This window comes from Chlamydotis macqueenii, chromosome 11 (genome assembly GCF_036417535.1).
Source record: "Chlamydotis macqueenii isolate bChlMac1 chromosome 11, bChlMac1.mat, whole genome shotgun sequence".
Classification (NCBI taxonomy): Eukaryota; Metazoa; Chordata; class Aves; order Otidiformes; family Otididae; genus Chlamydotis; species Chlamydotis macqueenii.
The window spans coordinates 4399107-4424659 of NC_141566.1; the positions used below are offsets into that span (position 1 = coordinate 4399107).

The 25553-nt window shown below is 43.3% G+C and overlaps 3 protein-coding genes across 6 annotated transcripts in view; 2 read left to right on the forward strand and 1 right to left on the reverse strand.

The window, feature by feature from the left end:
* Positions 1-7337, forward strand: part of COL4A6 (collagen type IV alpha 6 chain) — a 92692-nt gene extending 85355 nt beyond the window's left edge. Inside the window, exons 37-44 of the mRNA XM_086756679.1 lie at positions 270-386; positions 1221-1382; positions 2218-2316; positions 2579-2725; positions 4351-4467; positions 5176-5367; positions 5595-5881; positions 6907-7337. Coding sequence (XP_086612805.1) covers positions 270-386; positions 1221-1382; positions 2218-2316; positions 2579-2725; positions 4351-4467; positions 5176-5367; positions 5595-5881; positions 6907-7167 — 1382 coding nt within the window. The 3' untranslated portion in view covers positions 7168-7337. The remainder of the gene's footprint in view (positions 1-269; positions 387-1220; positions 1383-2217; positions 2317-2578; positions 2726-4350; positions 4468-5175; positions 5368-5594; positions 5882-6906) is intronic.
* Positions 7338-10091: 2754 nt separating this feature from the next.
* On the reverse strand, positions 10092-21288 carry ATG4A (autophagy related 4A cysteine peptidase). Its single transcript, XM_086756103.1, has 13 exons — positions 21188-21288; positions 19802-19912; positions 18924-18995; positions 18514-18612; positions 17367-17468; positions 16753-16825; positions 15321-15400; positions 14304-14491; positions 14124-14202; positions 13286-13431; positions 12609-12665; positions 11326-11437; positions 10092-10998 (listed from the first exon to the last, which is right to left on the reverse strand). The coding sequence occupies exons 1-13, from the start codon at positions 21195-21197 to the stop codon at positions 10934-10936; spliced, it is 1194 nt and encodes a 397-aa protein (XP_086612229.1). The 5' UTR covers positions 21198-21288; the 3' UTR covers positions 10092-10933.
* A 180-nt stretch (positions 21289-21468) lies between these two features.
* Positions 21469-25553, forward strand: part of PSMD10 (proteasome 26S subunit, non-ATPase 10) — a 46358-nt gene continuing 42273 nt past the window's right edge. For 3 of the 4 annotated variants that reach the window (XR_015259628.1, XR_015259627.1, XM_086756043.1), the window contains exons 1-5: positions 21469-21593; positions 21730-21828; positions 22859-23005; positions 23115-23281; positions 24295-24407. Coding sequence is in view for 2 of the 4 variants with exons in the window: in XM_086756043.1 (XP_086612169.1) it covers positions 21480-21593; positions 21730-21828; positions 22859-23005; positions 23115-23281; positions 24295-24407 (640 nt within the window). In the remaining 2 variants the exon portion in view is untranslated. Of the gene's footprint in view, positions 21594-21729; positions 21829-22858; positions 23006-23114; positions 23282-24294; positions 25496-25553 lie in introns of those variants that run through there. The other variant, XM_086756042.1, reaches the window with a different exon arrangement.

Below are 25553 nucleotides of genomic sequence, written 5' to 3' on the forward strand. Positions count from 1 at the left end.
CAAAGAGAGCTCCTGGTTGGTAGTTTGACAGGTGAAGTTAAATCTGTGACGTGGCTATATATTTGAGAAACAATTGATTACACAGTTCTTACAGTGTCTATATCTCTCCTGAACAGCAGAATATGTAGTTTTTCCCTTCATGTAGTGAGATGTTTCTTTGTTCTCCTCAATATAATTGCTACTCAGCTGCTAGTTCTGTCCATGTCTGTGAAGATCACCGAAGAGCTTTGGCTCCACTCTCTCATTCTGTATTTTTTTTTAATTTCTAGGTCCCCCTGGTCCTGTGGGACTGCCTGGCTTGCCAGGAACACCTGGAGCTTCTCTTCCTTCTGATATACATGGGAGACCTGGGGATGCTGGCCATCCGGGAACTGATGGGACTTCAGGTACGAAGAGAAGCCTCTTAAGAAGAGTGGACTAGCTAAGGGGATTTCTGTTTCCTTACATGCTTCTTTTGAAGAGCTCTGAGGGGAAATGGCTTTGGATGACTACTGTCGCTTTAATAACTGGGTTTTAGATCAGGGATCAGGAATGAGAAGGTCTGTTTTCAGTTCCTGCTATTGAATCCTGATTTAATTTAGCCTGTTATTAAAGCACTCTACTCCATATTCATTACACCTGTTGTGGTACTGAAGACAGGCTTGGGCACTAAGGTAGGTGTTTAAGTCCAGCGTAGTATGCCTAAATTTGGACGCCAGCTCCATTTTGGACTGTGGTTTCCAAAGTTTAGAAGTATCCTGTGAGAGCTTGGAGGCAGCAAAGCTTCGTTGCTACTTAGAGGTACATAAGAAGCACTTGCTGTAGGGTCGACAGCAAGTATAGTTTGAAAGATTTGTCATGATGGCGTTGGTACCCATTCAATACCTCACAGTCTTGTTGGAGAGGCTGAGACTCTAGCCCTTTCCTTGGCCAAAGCTTTGAGGCCACTGCTGTCATTCTCCTAGGAAATGTCTGTGTCACCAGGATAGCTACCAGGTGGGGCAAGGGCTATCCTCAGTCCAGAATTTGAAGTTAAATTACTGTCGTTAAAAGGATTTAAAAGTTTATGAGACTTAAGTGGATCTAAGCGGGTGGAGTCTGGTTCTTTTCCTTTGGGAGGACACCACTGCAAATAGAGACACCCAAACAATGACTGTCCTCTAGAAAGACGCGCTGGGGGTGGCCCCAGCATTTATTTTGCCCGAGGAGCAGATTGTGCTAATTACCCCTGTTTTCTCTAGGTCTTCCAGGTCCTCCAGGACCACGAGGGCCTCCTGGCCCAGCATCTGACCAAGGTGACACAGGCAATCCAGGTCTCCCTGGTGTTCTTGGCTTGCGAGGCACTAAGGGTGATGTGGGACGCCCTGGTCCGATTGGACTCCCTGGAGCATCTGGATTCAAAGGTAATCTTGCCTTGAAGGACCCTGGATGTGGTTTGGCAGCGGTCACCTTGCCTGTAGGAAGGGCTGCTGTGTGTTTAGTGTGACTGCTTTGAAATGAATCCTCGTTCAGGTGGAAGCACAGCTGAGTGTGTTGTCTAAGTTTTCCCCTTTGGCCTGTGCAGGTTTTACCTGCTGATTCCAAAAGCAGCAAAGCGAGGCCAGCTTCAAGTGCTCTTCAGTGCAAGACTGGAGATGTTGTTCCATCCCACCTGTCACCTATGCTTAGAGGCATAGTACGGTGTGTTTAGGTTTCCACAAGAGGCTAAGAAGATTGTAGGAGTTAAGAGGCCTTGTTCTGGGCTAAGGCAGGGAGCAGGTTGCTGTCTCTTTGGTCTCTGCCAAAGGAGACTACAGCAGGCAGCTGCAAACAAGAACTCTAGTAAAAGGTTTCAAAGAAACCGCACAGCTCAAAAGCTGGGAACGGATGGAGAACCATTGCCAGGTGAAGAACTGTATGCTGTCGTTGTAGGCTGGCAGGTCCCCTTTCCTCTGTGCTGTGCATAGAGATGGATTCCAGATAGAAAAGATGTATAACTCCCCAAACAGTTTCCCTGGGTTATCCAAGGAAGGGGAAGAATATTTCAATAAAGTGTAATTATGTAACCGTGAAAATTCTTGTCTTGAGGCTCTGCGGCCGTTCTGGACATCAGAATGGGCACAGAGTTCCTTGTGGTGCCCTCCATCTCAGAGCTGAACTCCTGTTGCTGCCATCAGTGTGTTTCTCCGTGCCCCGGCTGTGGATCAGAGTCAGGACCCTGTGCTTGGCCCCTGAGGTCTAAGCTGTGTTTCTTTGCAGGTGTGAGAGGGGAGCCTGGCCTCATGGGGATGCCAGGTAAAGATGGGCCTCCGGGGGATCCTGGTTACCCTGGGCTGAAAGGTGAAATGGGCCGTCGAGGTGAGTGCTGGAGGATTTGAAAAGCCTCACTTTATTGGAGGTGGTTTGGGCTGGAGAAAATTTCAGAGCTCTGTTAATGGGTTATTTGGGGGACTCTTAGAGACTGAAATAAATTAGAAAGAGCTTAACATATAACTTTTTACAAAGATATCCAGTGCTAAAGTACTAAGGCAGTCTTAATTTAGCTCCTTCGTGTCTCTATTATCATCAAAACTGTGAGTTTTCTGGGATGTACTTACACTGTCATTTGCGCTGTGTGCAGGTCTCCCTGGCCAACAAGGGGCTCCGGGTATAACCCCACAGCCAGAAGAAATCACGGTCCCTGCAGGCTTACCTGGCCTGCCAGGAATTGATGGTGTCCCTGGCTTTGATGGAGATCCTGGATTCCAGGGCGCAGCTGGAAAACCAGGTAAGAAGTACATTCACAGCACTGAAACGCTGGCCTTCTGGAGGAGCAACACTGCTTCCTCAAATGCATTAGGAAGGTTTACAGGTTTTTCTAATAAAGGAAATAATTCCAGAAAAATGCATACAAATATCATGTTTTATTATTATTCGAATGTATTTGATAAATTCTGTTCATGCACTGTTATAGTGGTGTTTAATTAGGTTTCCACAATTAGGAGCAGCAGCCTGTGATGCAGCTGACCCAATACCAGCTTTGGTACTAGCAGGTGGAGTGGTCACGGAAATGCTTCACCACTGAGAATTATTTGAAATGTCAGTGAAACACTGTAACTGGAGAGGTGCTGGGAACTTCACCGCGCCACTGTTGATATTGTTTGGCAAAACACCTTTGGTGGGTCCTGCACCAGCTGAATCTCCTAGGCCTAGCGAGTCCCCGTGATTCCTTAGGCCTGCCATTTAGGCGATTTTTAGACGTTAGTATTCTCTTTTATTCATGAAAACTCCTAAAGCAGGAACATCACTTAGCACCAGCCCTTCCCCCTAGATGTCATCCTGAACCCCATCACAGTGAGTAGAGCTGTGTTAGTTCCTGGCTTCCTGCTGTCAGTTCCTAAAGTGAATAAACGTGCAGGGAGCGAACGCTGAGAGCGCCTTCAGTAACACTGGTCAGGCAATCAGGTAACAGATGCTGCAGAGGGTGGAAAGAGACAAGTTCAGTGGGAAATTACTCCCATTTATATGATTTTTAATACTTAAGCTTTACAAAAGTTGTGCATCTGTTTCCCAGTCACATATTTCTTTATACTTAATACTAACCTTCCGTACTACCGATCTGTCTCTATACTATTTTGTTATGTTTTAACTTGTACCATCCTGAACAATTATTTTCTTGTTGGTTTATCCAGTCCATGACAGATCTTTCTGGTTTGGGGTCAGGACAGTCCTGAATGGATTCTAGAGTTTCACAGGCAGGCACCTCCTCCAACATCCCCCTAAATTCTAAGCCTTTATATTTTAAGCACCCTTCGCTGCCCTGGGACTTTTCAAAGATTTGTCAACTCATCATCGAATATCAGGGAGAGGTGAATTTAGTACAAACCAGTGGCTCTAATTTTACGTAATATTTAGGCTGAACAGCAAAGCCAATTTTTAGTTTGAAAAAAGGGTGAAATCAAGCAAAAGAAGTTATTTCAACTCAAGCAAAATTTCAGCAAGGTAGCTCAACTTCCTTCAGCTTACAACACCCGGACCATTATACCAGAGAGTTCTCATTTTCCCAGTGGCAGGAATCTTGTGAGACAGAGATAAGAGTTCACAGACTTCCACAGCCATCACATTGAAACCTGAGTCTTAGGTCCAATGTGGCTTCTGACAAAAATCGGTAGCTTATCCCAGATCTCAGGGCTGCATTTTCAGCCTTGGCTAACGTTCGGCTGCACCTCTTGATCCTGTAACAGACAAGCAGGTCATGTGGAAGCCCTGTATGGAGTTCGTTGTTTGTAACCACAGCGGTTGGAAAGTGAGCTCTGCGTGGCTGACAACAGCGTACTTCTCTGGAATATGACTGCAGCAGTGAAGGCAATAGGACGAGGAAATAACGATAGTAGTAATTGTATTTCGTTTCAGGTGCAAAAGGCCTGCCAGGAAGATCTGGTTTGAAAGGACGGGATGGTTTACCTGGATCACCTGGCATAGCCGGGGATCCAGGGCCTTCGGGTGCCCCAGGACCACAAGGATATGAAGGTAATTTTATGATTTGTGAAGCACAGGTCAGAAAGAAACAATCAGTAGAATTCTGTTTGGCTACAGGTTCTGCAGAGAGCCTCCCCAACGATGAATTACCTTAGGAAGACCCGGGGAAGTACACAATCTTGTCTTGCATCTGCAATTAAGTAAATTTAATCTTCAGTGAGGAAGATTATGTCACATTATTGTTGTCTATGACTGCTGGTGTTTCCCTAGGTACAATTCTGAACATCATTTGGTTTTAACATTTTGTGGATGTGGGAATTATTTAGGAGATCTAAAAAAGCAAAGATAGTAAAGGAATGGCACGGTGAGAGAGAGGTTTGGATTCTGCCACAGATTTGTTGTAGAACCTCTGGCGTTTCTGTGTCAAAGGAATATCATCATGAAGAGCACCGCAGCAAAAATGAATTTATTAGGTTTTGGTTGGTGCTTTGAGATCCTCAGAATTATTGTACTGTGAGATATGTGCTAACACATTGGCACCAGAGTTGGGCAAAGAAAGAAAATTAAATGAGGCAGGAAAGGGGGGGGTGCTACTGTGGAACTGGTAAGCCTGGGTATTCTGTAACAACCGTCAAAACTTGGGCTCCTCGTTGTACGAGACTGCCATAAACACAATGACAGCAATGCCGAAATGGGGTATAGAGCCAGCTGACATCCACGCTGTGCGTTAGTAATGGTGACTCCTTTTCTGTCTTCTAGGTGTTGCTGGAAAGCCGGGCTCGCTTGGTTTGCCGGGAATGCCTGGTCGGAGCGTGGGCGTTGGATACACTTTGGTGAAGCACAGCCAGTCAGACCAAATCCCACCTTGTCCCGTCGGAATGACTAAGCTCTGGGAGGGCTACAGCTTGTTGTATGTGGAGGGGCAGGAAAAGTCACACAACCAGGATCTTGGTGAGTTGACAGGATTCTCTCGGGCATAAGCAATGTAGGCCAAAATCCCGTTTCAAATCTTCATTGGTATCACAGGTGGTTGGAGCAGAGGTGGTGGAAGGCTGTTTGGCCAGAATCCTTACTGGGAGCAGTGTCACTTGTGCCATCTTCTGCCACTCATGTCTGGTGGATGTGAGTTGGAACATTTGGCAGATGATGGATTTGACCACTTCTCTGATTTTTTCCAGGTTTTGCTGGCTCGTGTTTGCCTCGCTTCAGCACCATGCCGTTTATTTACTGCAACATCAATGAAGTCTGCTACTACGCCAGCCGGAATGACAAGTCCTACTGGCTCTCCACCACTGCTCCTATCCCCATGATGCCAGTGGACAGCGTGCAGATCCCACAGTACATCAGTCGGTGCTCGGTTTGCGAAGCACCTTCCCAGGCTGTGGCCGTGCACAGCCAGGACATCACCATCCCACAGTGTCCCCTGGGTTGGCGCAGCCTGTGGATAGGATACTCCTTCCTTATGGTGAGGATACTGTTGCTAGAATGCAAAGGCAGCTTTAAACATTCCTAGATCTCCTCTGTGATGAGGTGACCGAGACTGTTCTGTGAGCCTTGTCCTTGCCCTGGTGCGTTTCTTACCAGCTGGCCTGATGTTGGTTTGGGTTGGAAGGGAACTTTAAAGCCCATCCAACCCCCCCCCTGCAAGGACAGGGACACCTTTAACCAGATCAGGTTGCTCAGAGCTTCCTTCAACCTGGCCTTGAACGTTTCCAGGGATGGGGCATCCACCACCTCTCTGGGCAACCTGGGCCAGTGTTCTGCCACCCTTGTTGTAAAAATTTTTTCCTAATATCCAATTTAAATCTACCTCCCTCTGTTTTGAAACCATTGCCCCTTGTTCTGTCACAACAGGCCCTACTGAAGAGTTTCTCCCCGTCTTTCCTGTAGGCCCTCTTTAGGTACTGGAAGGCTGCTATCAGCTCTCCCTGGAGCCTCCTCTTCTCCAGGCTGAACAGCCCCAGCTCTCTCAGCCTGTCCTCATAGGAGAGGTGCTCCAGCCCTCTGATCATCTTCGTGGCCACCTCTGGACCCTCTCCTTCTGGTCCTCATCCTTCTGATGCTGGGGGCTCCAGAACTGGACACAGATATTCTTTGTTCTTCAAACCTTTAAATGTGGACATGCTAATAAAGCTACAGCATTGTCTTAATCCCTTCTCTCAGTGAAAAAAGGAGAACATTTTCCATTGCACTCTCCTAGAAGCTCATTAGTATAAGATTGTTAGGAAAGTATGAAGTCAGAATTATTGTTTCCAAATTTTCCCAGCTTGGCAAGGGAAAAGCTGGTTTTCCATTATGCCAGGCTGGTACATTCAGCCTAAGTCCTTTGCTTCTTCACCTCTGGCCCTGACTCCAAAGACAGACAGGCGTAGCCAAGGTACGGTTTTGGGTGTCTGTTTTACTTCTTTTAACAATGGAACCGGAGGACTCCCCTGGTTTACCTCCCGTTCGGATCCTCTGAATTCATTTAAATTGCCGTCTTCATTTCAGCATACTGCGGCTGGTGCAGAAGGCGGAGGTCAGTCCCTTGTCTCACCTGGTTCTTGCCTGGAGGATTTCCGTGCTACTCCGTTCATCGAATGCAATGGTGCTAGGGGAACGTGCCATTACTTTGCAAACAAGTACAGCTTCTGGCTGACAACCGTGGAACAGTCGCAGCAGTTTGTCAGCGCTCCTCCCTCAGAAACTCTGAAAGCAGGGCAGCTTCGAACGAGGGTCAGCCGTTGCCAAGTGTGCATGAAGAACTTGTAGTGACAAAAATGCAGTAACATTAACAGTCTGTGTTACCCAAGAGTAGACATCACTGACGTGAAGGATACATTCATAAACCTGTTTTGTGTGTGGTTGGTGGGTGAATCAAGACAGCCAGAATTCTACAAAAATCCAGTGTCAAGTCCAGGAGTTTGCATGCAGAGGAGGAAGACCGGTGCTCTGAAACCTTTTTTTTTTTTTTTTTAATGGAACATGGTGCTATGCTTTTACTTCAGTGGGTTTTTTTCCCCTCATTTATGGCTACCTCAGAAATCCTCAGCGAGTTCCTTATTCAGACCGAAGAGTAACTCCCATCTCATGTTACACCACTCCTCTGTCCGAGGCACGTGCCAGTCACCAACAAGAGAGACTTTTCAAAACCTGTGCTTTGTTAGCGCCTTTGCAAACAGTATTTGGTCTAGTGTAAGGGAATGAAGAGTCATTCTCCTATGAAACACAGAGCTAGCTAAAATTTATCAGTGCATCGTAGGTGACTTAGGAACACTAAGCATTAATGGTTGATAACTTCCTTAGGAAGACTCAAAGATTAGTTTGTTTTGCTTTGCTTATTAAACAGATGGGATGTTCCTTCCTCCAGTGACAGGTAATCAGTTCTACACCAGACTCTCATCCATGGTTGACTTTAGAGAGCTACTCCAGTGAAAACTGCAATTTTGGATGTGAAGATGAATCCAGAACACCTCTAGCATTTTTCATAGCTTTATATTGAAATGTATTCCAGGTAAAGTGCCTCCTTCAAGGTGTGTGCTTATCTTCTTGCACTCAAATGATACGCAGCCCCCAGAAACATTTCACTCCTAGGAAGGTCAGTTTCCTTTCTGAGGTAGCCTTGGCACACTTGTAACTATTCAAGCCGTGTGTATTTGAAAAGTAGAGGCTTTGCTAGACAGCATGCAGGCTTATGCAGACACAGGAGTAAGCAGTTAGGGGATGGACATTTTTTACTTCTGTAGTCACGATGTGGTGTATACTTCTTCCTCTGGGCTTTATTCTTGTTAGTTTAGAAAGTTGTATTTCTAGTATATGCACTGTTAACTCTCACACTTTCCTTCAGGGCAGAATTAAAGAGAAGTGCCACTAATTGTACTTTCCTTCTGTATTTTGAGGGACAGCCATGAAACAGGTATGCTAATATACATAACGAATTCATTTAGTTGGGCTAAGTTACTGTTATCAACTTCTCTAGAGTGAAGCATGTGAAATCCTTACATATTGACATTCCAGGACGTTTGAAAGAAGTGCCTTGCAAATCCACTGTCACCTTGGCTTTAAAATCTTTGAGACAGAATTGTTCAGAAAATGATTAGTAATGCCAGACTGAGACATCATTTCAAAGTATTATTTCTTTACGAGGTTCTAGGGCTCTAGCTCTGCTCAGCCAAGTACTTAACAACACGTATACTTTTAAGCAGGTAATATTTTTACCTTTAATGATTATTTACACATGTAATATATCATCTTCCTAGATTGAGGCAGAGAGCTCTGTGTGTTCTAGAGTTGAACCACGCTGGAGAAGAGCAGGGAATTTGTGAAGAACAATTTAGTTTTTCATTTAACTTATTCCTAATTGTGAAAGACCCGCAACTGCTCTGGATGCATTTTGCAAATATCTTTGTGGCATTTTAACGCTCCTGCGTGGCAATCCTGGTATGCAGAATATTCAGTCTACTTCTTAGCTGTCCCAGCACAGACAGACCATATTGTATTTACATCTTGGGTTATGCAAATGCAACTTTAAACACTGTCTGCACACAGTGAAGCTTACTGCTTTTTTAAAATTTGTGCAAGTAACTGGCACTTTTTCCCCAGGATCAGAGCCTTTACGCGTTTTAAACACCGCTGTCTTTAGGGAACTGCTTCTACTGCAATAACCCGGCTCTACTCCTGTCACTGTCCAAACTTCCATCAAGTTCCTACACACCCAGCCTTCTCCCACACAGATTACACGCAAGCCGCTCTGCCAGGTGCGTGGGGTGGCAATTCCAGTCACCAGCCATTCTTCCGTCAGCCCCATTTTCAGAAACCTGTTTACCCCCACCAAACATACTTCTTCAAGAGGTCTGCAGGGCCAAGACCTCCTCTCTGAAGAGTGCTTACTTAACAGCTATGAGCTATGTGGGGAATAAGTATGCTGTATTCCACTGATTTTTTTGTTGTTTTTATTTTTTAACTTAGGTGCTGCTTTTTTTTTTTTTTTTAGCAGTTACTGCTCACGAGTGAGCATTTCAGAACAAGGGCTTCACTTCATTTTTGTCTGTGAGGAGGAGAGCACTACAATCGCTGTTCTATGAACAAGAAGTTCATGTATTAATTAAGAAGTAATGCTTTGTTTTAAAAAAACCATGCAGCTAATGCACGCACAGGGGAAGAAAATTAAATTCTTTCTAAGTGTATGGTTTCCAAACTGTGGTTAATAAACATTGAAGGCAAACAAGATGAAATATGATCTGGTTCGCTGTTTTCTTGGAAATGACACTGGCCCTGATCAAGAAGTGCAAGTGAGAGGAGACAGCGTTCAGTGTTTCTCTATGTTGTCATTTATTGGTGCAGATGAAACTGTGCGATGCACGTCCGTTACACTAGCATGACGAAATGAGCATAACGGGGACTGCGTGATAGCAAAAAGGAACTTCATCACGGATTAAAAGATCTTTGCCTTTAATTATTCTGAGCTGTTCTTATGGCTGCTAGAGAGATACCCGGCCTTAGAAATATAACCGCACAGGCTGCTCTGATAAACCTGTAGAATTAAGGCACTTTGACCAAAACAGATTTCAAAAGGCAACAAGTCAAAACCCAACAATTAAGTAATTTGCATATGCATATATATTAAGTTTTCAGATAACCTGGTTTATATTTAGTTCACACAAACAAATTAACAAAATATAGCAGCATACAACCTATGAAAAGCTTTAAGAAATTTATTAGATGCACAGATAAAGTGCTGTAACAGAGAAACTTGTGTAAATCTTTTTTAAAATAAATAAGGTACAGTTAAACCACCTTTGACTCATTTTAGCTCCGAAAGAAAAGTCAGCCTAAGCTTTAATGATCTGAATTTTAAGGTCAAGGTGAAATATATCTATAGCAGTGGTTGTGATCTATATCAACTATTTGAGTCTCCTGTTCCTCTTGAGGTTTCCCAGAAACAGGAAGGCTATTGCAAAACGTATACATTAGACACAGTTCCTTTTACAGAAACATTTTTGTAATAAAGTGTGGTTGCTCAAATACATGTTAAAATATTTAACAAGGAAACAATTTTCTTCTGATCCAGTCGATCTCTTAAACAAGACGATGTATTTTTTCTATGATGCAGCCCACAGGAGGGAACAGAAGTAAACATCCTCCTTAACTGAAGACTGTTTTACTTTAAGGACTAAACTATTGCATTACACGAGAGCAAGAAATACCCATTTGGTGTTATCCCTTTCTCCAAACATACAGCCCAGTGATAGACTTATTTTTGCCTTTATCTCAGAGGTCCATTTGTCTTCAGGAAAGACACACATTAAAAAGAGGTTCCCTTTCAGGGTCTTACTGTAAGATCTCTTACTGCCTTTCCATCTGGGGAAGCTCTTTGACAGCAGGAACCGTCACTGTTGGAGTTTTGGATGCTACTAGGTTTTTGTGCTCTGTTATCTGTAATTGCAGGCACTTTGGGGCTAACATGGCTGTTTGATTTAAGTCAATGCAATAATATTAGCAATATGTTCAATAGTCAGAAGGGTCACCACAGTTTCCTTCATACGCTCAGAATTTCAAATTCTTCTTCCAATTCAAATAGCTTGTCAGTAGATTCAATGAGTTCTGAAAATAAAAACGACACAAAACAATTTAGAATCAAAAGACATGCCTGATTTTGTTTGTTTAAAAACATAAAAAAGAAAACCACTTTTCTGGAATGTGTCCTTCAAAGTATTTTGTAAGATTTTAAAAAAAAAAAAAAAAAAATCTGTGCTAGGATTCGTATGTGACCTGTGTGGATAACTGTCTGACATTCTAGGAGAATAAGGCATTGAATCATGTGGTGATTGCTTGACGCTTAGGAAAGCATCGCTATTCCACCTGTGATGATTGTTGTTTGGCAACGAGGAACATGCTGCTGCACAACAGCCCTTTCAGTCGGTACCGCACCTGCTCCTGTCGTTGTCACTTCTGGCTTTGTTGGAGGTATGAACGGAGGCCAGTGTGGTGGATGCTTCTGGACCAGCTCAAACATCCGCAGGCTCTGTTGCTTTAGAATCTCCTAAGGACAGAATAATTTCATTTTTAAAGATGCCTCAGGAGAACCTTCAAGCACAAAAAATGTCTGCTTCATTAAAAACATTTCTAATTATGTATGTCTATCAAAAACCAAAGGCTTTATGCAGACATACAGTGAAAACCTGTTATTTCCAGTACCTGCCGTTATGAATCACTGCTTCACAGATCTCTAATATTCTCCTAGTTGAAACACACCTGGAAGACAGGTCTCTTGAACTATCCTACAAGTAATCGGTGTGTTTTAATAAGCTTTGATATCCATACACCTATAAATTTGTTTACATGTAGCAAACAGACTCCAAGAACATACTGTATTTTCTGCCTTTTAAAAGAAAATTACCTGCATGCACCTCTCTGTGTTCAAGTTTTCTCTTGATCAGTGGGGACAGATCTACCAGCTCAAAAATACCAACAGATTTTGGAGGATAGGTTTTGATCAGGATAAACAAGTTATTTTTGAAGCCAAACTCCACTCCTCTTCCATCAGGTAAGCTACTTCATATTCTGTATTGTAGTTATTTACAAACTGCTTTCCTTAGCCTCTTTTTTTTTTAAATAAATGCCTTTAGAGGTTGATGCTACTTCGTGTTCATACTTCTGCTACTTGGTATACCAGCCGCATGCAGAAATGTCCTAAAGTCCTTTTCCTGTGGCAGCAAGCACTGTTTGTGTGTCCTGGAGTTCAGCGGGAGCTGGGGGGATTCACCACTTACAGAACCAGATCTTTTGTGGTACCAGGGACTAACAGTCATAATTAGAACACGTAATAATGTATTATGTCAAACAATTTGAAAGGATCAAGAAGCAAATAAATAAAGAAATTGCTACAACACGGCAGCTAAAACTTACTTTTAACATTTATTTCTCAGCAAATGACTACGTTTCAGCCAGTAACATAGCAGTGCTAAAAAAAGAAAAACTTTTTAAGGGTATAGATTTACAGCCATTTTCCAAGTGGCAGGGCTCATGGTTGTCAAAATGCTGAACAAGCTCCCATTAGCAATTCAGTGGCGCTGGCTTACCCTGATGCATTGATGCATTCTTCTCTATGGCTCATTTAATTTGCGTAGAGAAAGATGTAATGGGAATTTCCATTTAAAAAAAAAAAAAGTACACATGATTTCATACAGAGCAAATGAAGATAGCATTATTACCTTTTGTACAAGACTGCACCAGTTATCAAAATCACATTCTTCTTTGCAAAAGAAGCCCTAAGGAAAAAAAAAAACATACAGTAGTGGTATTAAATAACAACAATATGTCAAGGCATGAAGGATGCTGTGGTACCTTTATGCATTGTTTAAAGCTTTAGAAACATGGCTCAAGTGACAATCGCCCACAACCCAGCCAAAGGACACTGGTATGGGATCAGATTTAATTTCTTCAACTACACCAGTATTCTTGTGACGTATACTGGATGACTTTACAAGTAATTCTATTTAAAGATTTGTAACTTCTGGTATAAAATAAGTTAAGCTTAAGTGACTTGTCCAAAGTCACCATGCATATGTGGTAGTGATGGAATAAAACAAGGAAACCTGATTCAGTTCCTTGCTTTGACCTTCAGAATACTTCCTGCTGAAGGTAAATGCTGCTCAGCACAGAAAATGAAGTGGCTCCCTAGCACACAAACAGCCCGTTGCCTGCTTGACCCGAGATTAATGTATCCTGTGCAGTTAATACGTATACTACCACACGTTGAATTTTAGATCGTAGAAAACTGCCCTGTGACCTTGATTCTGCTCAAGGAAATGCATTGCTGCCCTTACCAATATAGAGAGGTATTACTTTGAAATAAAGCATACACAGCTTACTATTTCCTAACACCTACTAAAGCTACCGAAGGGTCCAAATTCATGATCTTCATTCTGTGTGGGGCTTGCTGGCAGTGGAAGCTCTGGTCATCAACTGTGCCATTTTCTTCCCAATCTACAAAACTTTGGGTGGTGTGAGGGTCCAAATAGATCAGCTCATTGCCTGCATGGGTAAAATCCACGTGTTGGTCATAAGCAAGAGACTTTAATAAACACTAATTCCATCCAGACTTGTAAGACAGAAATAAGATTATCATCGCAGTCCGTATCTAGACTTTCTAGCAAGGGAGTCTTTAAGAAAATTGGAAATTGGAACAAAGAAGTCTGACTAAAACAGTTCAGGTTTTACAAAAGGAAGAACAAAAATCCATAAAATTAAGGATCAAACTGGGGTGAAATCTGAAGAACTGAATCTAATAGTAGCTATTGCTTTAATTAATAAAGGAAGACATGGCAGGAGGTGAAAAAGCGACAAAATATGATAAAATAATTTAAGAAAATTGTGAAGCAAAAGAATAAAACAAGACACCCGTAATTAGGAAGCATTAAGGATTAGGAAAAATTTAGTATTTTAGCAGTAGTGACATTTGACACTTGTTGAATGCTATCAACTTTTCTCAGTGTGCTGTTCTTGCTTATATCATTACTTATTTTTATGTCAAGCTTTGCTGCTACTTTTCTATTCCTGTAAGGGTGATATCATACTGTTCCTGAAGTATTTGAGGTATATTTCTTCTACTCTGTTCTCATGCTTAAACTGCTTACTATTCCCCCTTAAAAAAAAAAAAAAAAAAAAAAAAAAAAATCTCTCTTTAGATTATATGGATATTTGGAATAAGTTTATTTTTTCCTTACCTAAAAATCCTATGAAATAATAGGCATTATTTGGTTTCCCTCCTAATGCTCCCAAAGACTGTGGCATCTTAAAGCATTCCTAGGAGTTCAAAGAGAGAAAAAAGAAATTGAAGTTGATTTATTTATTGATAGAACAGAACTTATTTCACAATAACAAACAATTCACTGAAAAACCCTTACTTTAAACGCATCAATATAGACTGGATTTATGTGATTTATCCCTAGCCGTAGAGGTATAATAAGCAAGAGGGGCTTCCAGCCTGTGCAGAATCCTGCTGTGTTCTTATTTCGGCCAAGCGCGCTCCTGTGCAAGTGTGCAGTGCTGTGGGCCGCGCTGCTGCTCTGGGGAGGAGACCAGCACATCTTCTCTGTGGGAATAAAAATAGAAATCAGTGAATGCAGAAGGGAACACGGAGCAGATCTTCCTCTCAATCAGGAATTCAGCTACTTTGCCAGACATCTTTACAGAGCTCCCATTTCAAGCCAAAAGGAGCAGAGCATGGAAATTGTAGCTATTTGGTAGAAGTAATTCTACTGGACGTGCTGGCATATTAGTGAGACATGACCTAAACGAGGAGGGGATGAAAATTTAAGACTGAAGTTACATTTACTACTATCATCATTACTACTGTCAAGCTTTGCCCATAAAATGTCAGGGAGATGAAATGGCAGAGATGATAGCATTAGAAACTCTTCAGGGAGCTCTTCTCTTCCAGGGATGTGAACGTAAAATACGCAGAAGCAGGGACTGAAGCAGACAGAGGCTGTGGCTAAATACCACTTTCTTACAACTGAAAGTTAAGCCTGGCCATGTGTTTCTCTTTGATCTGCCCCTGGTTTCTCTTTTGCCTGACAAAAGCGTATCTCTTTGGTGAACTCTTTATTAAAAACAATTCTCTGTATTTCTATGAACTGCAACTTCATTCCATGTCTGGGGTAGGAGTTTACATAGCACAAACCAAACTCTAGCTTCTCCCAAACTGTGCGGTGTGTAAACTGGCCACCAAATAAGCCTACATCGTTCTATGCTAGCGTTAGTTCCGGACACCCAAAACCTGAATTTGTGTTTCCTTTATTCCTTTTCTTACCCTGGGAACAAGCAGGGATGGCCAAAAAGTATTTTGTTCACATTTAGATACATTCAGGAAAGTGGAGTCAAATCAAAAACTGTAACCAGAGAAATAATGTTGCACTTACTGATGTCTTCAATGACCACCGTATTGTCCATGGATACATAAACTGCTAACGAAGTCCATTCATCAAATAAAGCAAGCTTCCTAGAAAACATTAAGGTAATAATGAATATAAACTAATTAGGACCACAAGGGTAGCTTTTCATTCAGGATAATTAGATGGTTCTTGAGTTAAAAAGTTAAATTGTTTCTTTGGAAAAACATATTTGCTGGATTTTTTTTAAGTCTCCATGTAATAAAAAAATAACTTTGAATATTTCATGTTTAATACATTTAGAAAAATAAATACTGAGTGGTACCTGGAAAAGCACACACACTGTACCATGTGAAAGCTGCTTCTGTCCTTTTGCCAAATGCAGTGATAGTCACAGCTCAACCACACAGTCAGGTTTATTACTTTTTAATGCATTTAACAGCCTCTGCAATGGGATCCTGCTGATTGTGCCTGGCATTGTCTAGAGAAAAATTTCCTGTGCCAGTTTTGCACATTGCTTTTTACTTAAAAAGTTCCACTAAATTCAGTGAACTATTTTTGTGCACGTGTGGGCAGCAGACTCAGAGCATTAAATGCTGTATCAGCTGAAGGTTTTCGGCACCCCAAAGTTAGGACGGAGGCATTATAGCACACGAGTTCTTGTGTGAAATCCAAAACTCTGGGGAAGGGAGCTACACGATTAAGCTGCACAGAGTCAGCTGTCTAAAATAAGCCAGAAAAACCTGTATGTGAGCATTAAGCCATGAAGAATTCATAGGTGAAAAGAGCTGGAGGCCAGGGCATGCTTTAGCTCCTCTGCCTCTCTCCAGAATGCATGTCTGTCCCAGGGCTGCAGAGAATCCCTGCTGAGCACTCGACCTGCAGTCTAGCCTGCACTTGAGATTTGGCACCTCCACCTGTCCCCTAGAAACAGAGCAAACTCAACTCTTCTAAGTGTGGCTTCTAGACTAGGAGGAGCTGCCCGTGTTTTATACAGCAGCCTTCAGGCAGAACTGCAGTGCAGACGGCGAGGAATTGCAGTTCAGTTCCCTTCTTGGCCTGCATGGCTTCGCTCTGGTGTTTCGTACCACCACCCTAACCTGCACGGTGGCACTCCTGACCTGTCAAAGCTGTGCCACTCTGTGGAAAGGAATACCGGTCTCTGGTGCTTACTGGTTAGGGCATGTAGCCAGCAGAGCAGGAGAGACCTTTTTTGCAGGTCTTCCCCAGGCTCTCGGTGTAATAAAATTTAGAGCTGGCCCAATCCCAACCCAGTACCTGCCCACCAGGCTACAGCATCATGGTCCGCGCTGTACGTGCAAACACACGGCATTTATAGTCCTGATTCTGAGCCAGAGAGGGAGACCAGCCTTTGAAACGGCATCTCGGGCCTCAGCTTGGTCCCTGAGCGTAGCTGCCCCCAGGGAGTACACTCTGAACGAGCGGGTGTAACTTAACTTACTTCAGTACTTGAGCAACTGTATTTGGTCCAAACCATTCTCCGATTGATTTCCCCTCTCCAACACCCATCTGCGCTGTTTTTGTGAGGGAAAACACACACACGGGAAAAAAAAAAAAAGACCACAGAGAGTCTGGTCACAATATACGTTCGATAGTATGACCTGCTAATATTCTGACGTACATTCTAGAGCCGTTGCGAACTGTATTTAGCAACAACAATTAATCTCTCAATCTATGCTCTTTTCAATCTTAATGGCTGCTGGTTCCTTTACAACAAGTTTCTAAACTGTAATGACAATTATAAATATTAGCATCCTTTATTGCAAATTACAGCAATAAGCTTCACGACTGTCTGTTTTAATACTATCAACTCTGGTACCCAAGGCTTACCCAGAGCCAGGTTCTAGTATTCAGATTTATTTAGGTCTCAGTTAATAACATTTCTGAATTATTCTTCTTTGCACCCATTTGCATGCATTTTTATTTATATATAAACACATACATTGTCTTCATAATCACCTTTTTACAACTTTGAATTAACATTTCAAATTAGAAAGTTTCAACACAGTAGGAATTTTAGTGGGGGGAAAAAAAAAAGGTGATGTGTGTGCTTACCCATTTGGTGGATGGAATAACAGCAATCTTTTCTATCTAGAAAGCACCGTAAGATTCTGTGATATTCTTCTGGTTGTTTTTTGTGTTTTTCCCATTGCCAATCTTCCAGGAAAAAAGTTATACAAATTAAAAAATAACGTTTCCATCGTCCTCATCATATTTCCGGATACTAAAAAGCTATACAATGAGATTTTAAAAGACTAATGTACAATTCATCTCTAATATTTACATTTTGTTTAGTCCCTAGAAGTCACAGTTTGTCATTTATTATCAAGCTGTCCTTTATCATCACAGGCTAGATGGTGAAAACTGGGAAAATAAAATAAAAAATGTCAACTGCAACTATATTCTGAGTGCTCGCTGCTGAGAGTTGACAGATATTGCTGTATGCGAGCTTACAGGATTGTTTAAAACTACACAGGTTGCCCAGAGAGGTGGTGGATGCCCCATCCCTGGAGACATTCCAGGCCAGGTTGGACGGGGCTCTGAGCAACCTGATCTGGTTGGAGATGTCCCTGCTCCTTGCAGGGGGGCTGCACTGGATGGGCTTTGAAGGTCCCTTCCAACCCAAACCGTTCTGTGATTCTATTTGCTCTGTTTAGATTTTGTTAGATTTCTAAGCATACACACAGACCAGAGCTATGACACTCACCTGCAATCCCGGGACACGAGGTGGTGATACAGGCTTAAAAGCTTGCACTAACGGGTTCTGCTGTGGGGTTTGGGCCTCAGGCTGGTGACAGGTAAGTGCTCTGTGAAGCACTCTGTGTGATGTCTGTCACTATGTCCCTAGTCACACAGTCTCTGTGTGTGAACGTTTGATGGCTACACAAGCAACAAAGAGAAGGGTAAGAACTCAGCCCCATGGCGGCAGGTTCTTCCCTGGCCTCAACCTGGGCACTCATCAAAAAGATTTACAAAATAACAACGATGGGATTCCCTGTTTGTCCTCCCTCTACTTCTATTTCTCTGCTTAAGGCGGGCATGATTTCGCCCTGTCAGACGAGAATAATTCACTAGTAACTTCTATCAGGGCACCAAGGAAAGTTTCATTAATAAATTTGGGTTTTGTGCTTTTATGGAAAACTACAGCAAAAATTAAACAGTCTCCAAACAACACAAAAATTCACTCGGCAACAGTGCTCACCTCTTCCTAAATGTCTGCAGATCAGTGCCTGTGCCAGCATCATCTGCCCGCAGCGCAGCATACATCCCCAGCCAGCATCAGACGAAGGACCAGTGCCCCCTAAGTTAAAAAAGCTCATTATGATCGATACGGGCTTTAAAGTGAGCGCAGGGCCAGAGAGAACATTTCAGAGTTAAAATCTCCTGACAACTGACAAAAGGCACTGAGCAAGACCTTTCTGCAAACGTGAAGACCTGATTATATACAGGTACAAGTAAACCCAGTCTGTAACAGCTTTAATATTTTGTTTGCACAGTTAAAATGATGCTCAGAATGTTCTAATACTGTAAAAATAATTTTTCAGTCCATGATAACATCGCTAATCCTGCTATCTAATTTATAACAAGGCAGCTGGTCCGCTGGATACTCACCAATAGGCGAAAACTTTCTTCTGTACGTAAACCAGAGACGAGCGCTTATATCCAACAGAAACTTAGATTTGTCTGGAATATTTTTAAGAGGAGAGAAATTATTAAAACGAACGTTTAAAACTGAACAATTCTAATTTTCCCTGTACAGTCAATATATAGAGTGCATGGAAGACTCCTTATACTGAAAACATTTTTACCTGTTCAAACACAGAGAGCTTTTGTAGACTGATAATTAAAGTTAACTTACTAAGGATGAAATAATTATTAGCCAATGAAGTTTTACAGGGTGTTCGGAATGAGTATGCCCAGCTTGAATGAAACAACTAAGAACTATGTCCTCAGGAAAGAACTGGTAAAGCAAGTTAAGAATTTCTACATGCAAACCAACATGGAGTTATGCATGACCATCAAACCCAATACAAAGTCATTTTAAGAGAAGGTTGTAATATTTAATTAAATCTCTCTCTTTTTCTTTTTTTTTTTAAACTCATGCACTTACAGAATTCTCCCAAAGGGTCTGAAGAATTCTTAAGAACATTATTAGCTGCATTTTCTCTGAGTAATACTGAATATTCCCCAGAAGTTATTTTATCTATTTCTGAGGCATTTGATGTTGAGAAGTCACCAGCCTCACACCTGACTAACCTTTGCTCCAAGTATGACCTCTTTGCGTGAATTATGGCAGAAAGTACATTGGCAAAGTTCTGGTTTCACTTTAGGACGAATGCCACTGCTTATCGTTGGTTGTTTGTTGACGGAGAAGAAGAAACTTCTCTCATGAGACATTTAAAGAATGTAAAGAAATCACCAGCTGCTGCTGCATGTGAATCTATGAATGCTCTACAGATTTTACAGATGAGTTTTTACTCTAAAGATACCTGTGTTTAGGTGGTGTTGCCTTCCTAGAATCCACACTGGCTCATCGGTTTCTGGAAATTCTTCTAAGTAGTCTGACAAAATAGTGATCTGGTTTTCATACCTAGATAAAACTGAACAAAAATATACACAATTCAAACTCCATTTTGCCCCTTTGTTCTTTTATGCACAACTTTGAGTTCTTCAACTGAACTAGCTGTAGCTGGTCTTTGCAGTCTTTGGATCTTCTGAACGGTGCTGCCAGCTGCGTTTACTCTTTTCTTTTAACAAGCTGTTCCGTCACGGAAACATCCAATGTCTTGGCTGGTTTTTATTTTGATCCTCAGCGAGCGCTGAGAGAATAACATGGCTGACACCTTGATTATAAGCAGCCTGAGTGAAGCCAGCAGCAGAAGTTCACGCTGACTGCAGCGAGAGTAAGATTTGAGTCAAGGAAATGAGGAAAGGGAGGATCGTGGCATATGTACCCATGCTTGGTCTTAAATGTGCAAATACTGCCGCTCAGAGCAATTATGGCCTTGTGCTCACTGGAAGCATGTGAAAAGTGTGAGCAGGACTGGGTTTTGCTTTCCTAACTGGAGATGTGAAACACTTCAGAAGAAAAGATGTATCGATGTTGTTATTCAACGCTAGATCTAGTTACTGTAAAATAACAAATGACAAGGGGTACTACGTAAACAGGACCATGCAAGCAATTTTTAGATAATTAAAGTAGGATTTGTTGGAAGAGGAAACCAGGCCTCCAAGTGTAAAAATTAATACGAAGTCATTTATTTTAGATACCAACCTTAAGGAATATACTGCTAAAAAATCAGAAGTTGAAAGCAAAAGCAAACACAATTACCTTTTACTCTTCCAGTAAGAGCACACATATACAGTATAACGAATGATCAGTCACCAGGTAAACACACAAAACAAACCATTTCACGTAAAAACGCAACCAGAAGTGACGCCGAGCTGCAGCAGCCGGGCCGAGCAGCCAGGGCCGGGGCCGCCAAGCCCCGGGGCACCTCGGAAAACCGGGATAAACTTCTTCCTCGGGACCGTCTGCAGGGCCACAGAACCTCCGACGCTGGCACCTCCCTCAAAAACCTCCTCACTCGCGGCGCTTGCAGGGTAACCAGTCTCTTTTTCAGCCCAAAGACCCCTAAAAAAGGCCCTCGCCCCCCACAGTCCAGCAGGAGGGGGGCCAGCCCCCCCCGCGGCCATGTCTCCCTCCCACCCCGACCCCCCCCCACCCCGTCTCGCCCCTCAGCCCGCAGGCGCCTCCCGCCGCGGCCCCGCCGACGGCCCCCTCGTCCCGCCAACCGCCGCCCCAACAGCTGGGCCCGCACCCCGCTCGCCCCTCTCCCTCTCCCCCGCCGCGGCCTCCCGCCGCCGCCCCTCACCTGACTCCATCCTCCCGCTGTCACCATCCTCCTCCTCGCCCCGACACGGAGACACAACACGGCCGCCGCGCGGGGCGTCCTGGGAGTTGTAGTGCCGGAGGCCAGCGGCAGCTCATCGCCTCCCGCCTCTTGGACTACAAATCCCAGCGGGCACTGCGGCCCGAAGGGACTTGGGGAGCAGGCCGGTAGACGCGATTGGCTGGGCTGGCCCCCGGCGCCCTTCTGATTGGCCGGCGCGCCGGCCGAAGCACCGCCCCTGTCGCCAGAGGGAGGTGGCGAGGCGGCGGCTAAGATGGAGGGCTCGGTGTCTGACGTGGGGGTCTGCAACCTGGCCTACGCCGGGCGCCTGGAGGAGCTGCGGGCCCAGCTGCTGCGCGACAGGGCCCTGGCCACTAAGACCGACCAGGTCAGCCGGCTCCGGCCCTCCTGGGCCGGCGGGGGAGAGCGGGCGGCTCCTGTCAACCGGTTCCCCCTTTCCCGCCGCCTCCTTTCCCGCTCCCCCCTTTCCCGCTCACCGCCGGTCCCTCACTTCCCTCCCTCAGGACAGCCGGACCGCACTGCACTGGGCCTGCTCGGCGGGACACACGGAGGTCGCCGATTTCCTCCTCAGCCTCGGCGTGCCTGTGAACGACAAGGACGATGTGAGTGCGGCGGCCCTCGGCAGCTGCCGGTGGGCTGAGAAAGAGCTGTGAACCGGTTTGCCTGGGGAAGCCGGTGGCGCGGTGTCTGTCCGGACCGTATGCTGTCGTAGTTTCCCGCCGCAGAAGTGGCCCAAGCAGCGGGGGCTCTGAGGGACAGGTCCCGGCGGCGACTGGTGCTGGCCGCTTCCTTCCCTTTCCCCCTTCCTCCCGCCCGCTGGCGTGTCCGGTGGGGTTTCTGGAAGGGTTTAAAAAGCCCGAGTGCGTACCCTAGAAAGATAAATTGAAGTATTTCACTGTTTATATGGAAGAGAGGGTGATGAGACTTGATGAGCCTTGCTTATTGTCAAGGAATTTTAGGAGCTCGCTTCTTAGGAACCAGGTCGCAAAACCGGGGGTGTTTGGGTTATTGTTGGGGCTTTTCATGTTATCTTTACCTCGCTGTGATCCTCTTAAATATGTTGTGCCGAATCATGATGTGCCCTGAAGATTTCTCGTTACTGGGGAAGGCTTTCTAGAGTAAGTGACAGGTTCGGTGATTTCACAGTTGCAAAGAATATGATCTGTTACTGTTGTAGAGGAAGGGTTGAAGGAATTGCATCCATTATGAGGCATCCTAAAGGTCGGCCTAAAAAAACCGAAATGTTGTCCCATGAGTTAAATTGGAGGGTAGGATGTATGTAAGATTGCAGAAACTTTTGGGTACCCTTTTCTGCCACAGTTGTTTGTTCTTAATAAAGCACTACTGTTAATTCTGCAGGAGTGAAGTGTCCTGCAAGATACCATGCATAAATGCATAAGAGAAGTGGTTTCTGTTGTTTAACTGGTAGCTTTTCTCAGCTACCAAATGCAGGCATGTGAGAGGCATGAGACTTGTCTCTCTGGTGATAATCAATCATGTTTAGCTTTACACTTATAAGAATACGTGCAGCATGACTATGAGTAGCCAAGTCTGTATTGGGGTTATGCTTTGTCATGTTTTTTTTTTGCCTGAAACTCCTGGTTGAATAACGTGGTTTTCTTGCCTCTGTAGGCTGGTTGGACTCCCTTACACATTGCCGCTTCAGCAGGGCGTGATGAAATTGTGAAAGCCCTCATTGCCAGGGGTGCTCATGTAAATGCTGTCAATCAGAACGGCTGTACGCCTCTGCATTACGCAGCCTCCAAAAATAAGCAGGAGGTATGTTTGCCTACGCTACTGGAAGTGGTGTTGCTCTTGGAATAATTATTTAGATATATTAACTTTTCCTCCTTCTCCCCCCGCCCCCTTTCTCCTTCTGCATATTCAGATCGCGATCATGCTTTTAGAGAACGGAGCTGATCCAGATGCAAGAGATCACTTTAAATCCACCCCGTTACACAGAGCAGCAGCCAAAGGAAACCTAAAAATGGTACGGATCCTTCTGCAGCACAATGCATCTGTTAATATACCAGACTCTGAGGGGAACACTCCTCTGTAAGTAATTTTTAATTTTTATTTTGGTTAATAAAGAATGAAACCTCATAACTTTTTATTTCTTTTTAAAAATTTCTTATTGCTTCAAAATACTCCCTTGCTTCATGCCTCTATGTAATTAAAAAGGATTTGAGAAAATTATACTTAGTATTTTGCATAAGTGTACATACATACCTTAATTTGTGTTACTACTTTTACTTTAAAAGTGTAGAATACCTTTTGTAGTAATTTGGAATACATTTTGTTGCCACTAGAGGGTAGAAAGCGAGCTAATGACATCAAAGTCGGAGGAAACAGGTCTTGCAGGCTGTCCTGCTCTGTCCTGCCCAGCAAGAACTAATTTTGGAAGCTTTTCTTCACCTGTCTGAGGAAAATAAGTTGCAACTGACGTACAAACAGTGCAGTGTTTGATGCTACCTTAGATATCAGTTTGAATCTGTAAGGGTAGAACCTTAGCTGCTTTGAAGTTAGTGGCAAAACTGCCTTGTCTGCAGTGGAATTAAGATTTTGCCATGAGTAAGATCAAGCAGTGTGTTTTAGCTGTACGTAAAACCTAATATTTTCCCAGAACACACACATTTATGCTCAAGATAATATGCCAAATGGGAAAAAGCACTTGCTGCATTTGCAGTAACTCATTGCTTCAGATTATTTTTAGGCATCATCCAATTTAGTTTATCACTTTCAATTCAAGTAGAGATTACTATTTTCCAGTTTCACTGTGGATTACGTGCTCCTTAGCTTTGCTGCCTGCAGAGCCAGTTCCTAATCTAAAGAGGTGTCTTAATGTGAAGAGAATAGCAGGAGGAACGCTCTTGAGTTGCATAATGACAACAGAGTGACTGGACAGCAAGCTTTGGAACCTGTGTAGGTAGTTGGTTGCGTGTGGTTTTGTTGTTCTAGGATGTATCTCCCCCCAGCATTCGCGCTGTCAGTCTGGCAAGGCATAGTTATTGCCCTTTATAAGCTTGGACTGTTTAATAGTGGCTGTGGGTTTCTTGTTCTCGTTACAGTCATTTAGCCTGCGATGAAGAGAGAGTGGAGGAGGCAAAGCTGCTGGTGTCTCACGGTGCAAGCATTCACGTTGAGAATAAAGAAGAGCTGACCCCACTGAAAGTGGCAAAAGGTGACCTGGGAGCCATACTTAAAAGGATGGTGGAAGGCTAGTGGGGACTTGTGACTTGAGTCTCTTTCCTGCTGCACTTGTATTTAAGACTGCAGACTTCATATTTTGATAGTTCAACTAGGATGTGCTGTGTGGGCATCGGCATGGTAATAAAATGTATATCTCTAGCTTTCCTTCGAGTACAGTGCCAAAAGAACCGTTTGTACTTCCTTTTAATTAAATAGTTTGTGGATTTTAAAGTGTTTTTCAATATCTTGCAGTTTTCTTTCAGTTTACGATATGATCTGTATAAGGGCAGTCATTCCTTCCATTTCAGAACCTACTTTAGGATTATTTCTTTCAAGCAACAGGACCAAAAATGCTTTTTTAACCATTTAAAGTCAATTTTATTTTGGAAGCTTAGTCTAGAGTCTTTGGTATTTCCTTTTTTTTTTTTTTTTTTTTTTAGCCTTTGTGATTCGTGTGTGGTTTTTTGTTTGGTTTTTGTGGATGCTGATTCTCTTCCTTCAGATGATGCTAAACTACACCTCTCCCTTTGTAGAATGCAGTTTGCTCAGTTACTTGGATAATTGTATCTGGTTTTACTCTTCTTGGTCTGTTCAAGTGAGCTCTGTTTAAGCCTTTTCTGTTATCTATTGTTATCCTGTTTCTTTGAATCTTTAAGTGTATGTATTTGATGAAGTGCACTAGGCTCCTTGCAGAATGCAAGCGTAGTTTCAGGGTTATCTCTGCAAATATAGTGCTTGGCTGGATGCCTCTGGATACTTCCCTGGGATGTTCTTTGAATCTGATTTTGTTTTCTCTTGCTCGTTCTGTAGGTGTATTTTTTTTCTGTTGTGTTTAACTCCCGTTATGTAGCACTGACGCTCACAGTTCACCATCTTATTTTATAACAGAAGCCTGGTTTAATCTCTCTTTGCTCATATCCTGGTATTAAGTTATTAGAAAGCAGAGCTAATGAGACTGGAAAGTGACCTCCTGTTCTAATGTTAGTAAGATCACTTTTGACACTAGTGGGATAGATTTCCCCCTTCTGAACAAATGATGATGATTAAATTCTATGAAATAAAGAACTTTCCTAAACAGCAGTCTTTGGTGTTATAAAACTTTATTAAACTTACACGTATGTAACAAAATGTAACAAAA

Excerpts from the sequence above, each read along its gene's own strand:
- ATG4A (XM_086756103.1), bottom strand. Across the intron at positions 13,432-14,123 it reads TTATTTCATAGGATTTTTAG|GCAATGAGCTGATCTATTTG; the intron begins GTAAGGAAAAAA and ends TTACCCATGCAG. Across the intron at positions 10,999-11,325 it reads AGTGACAACGACAGGAGCAG|AACTCATTGAATCTACTGAC; the intron begins GTGCGGTACCGA and ends TTTTATTTTCAG.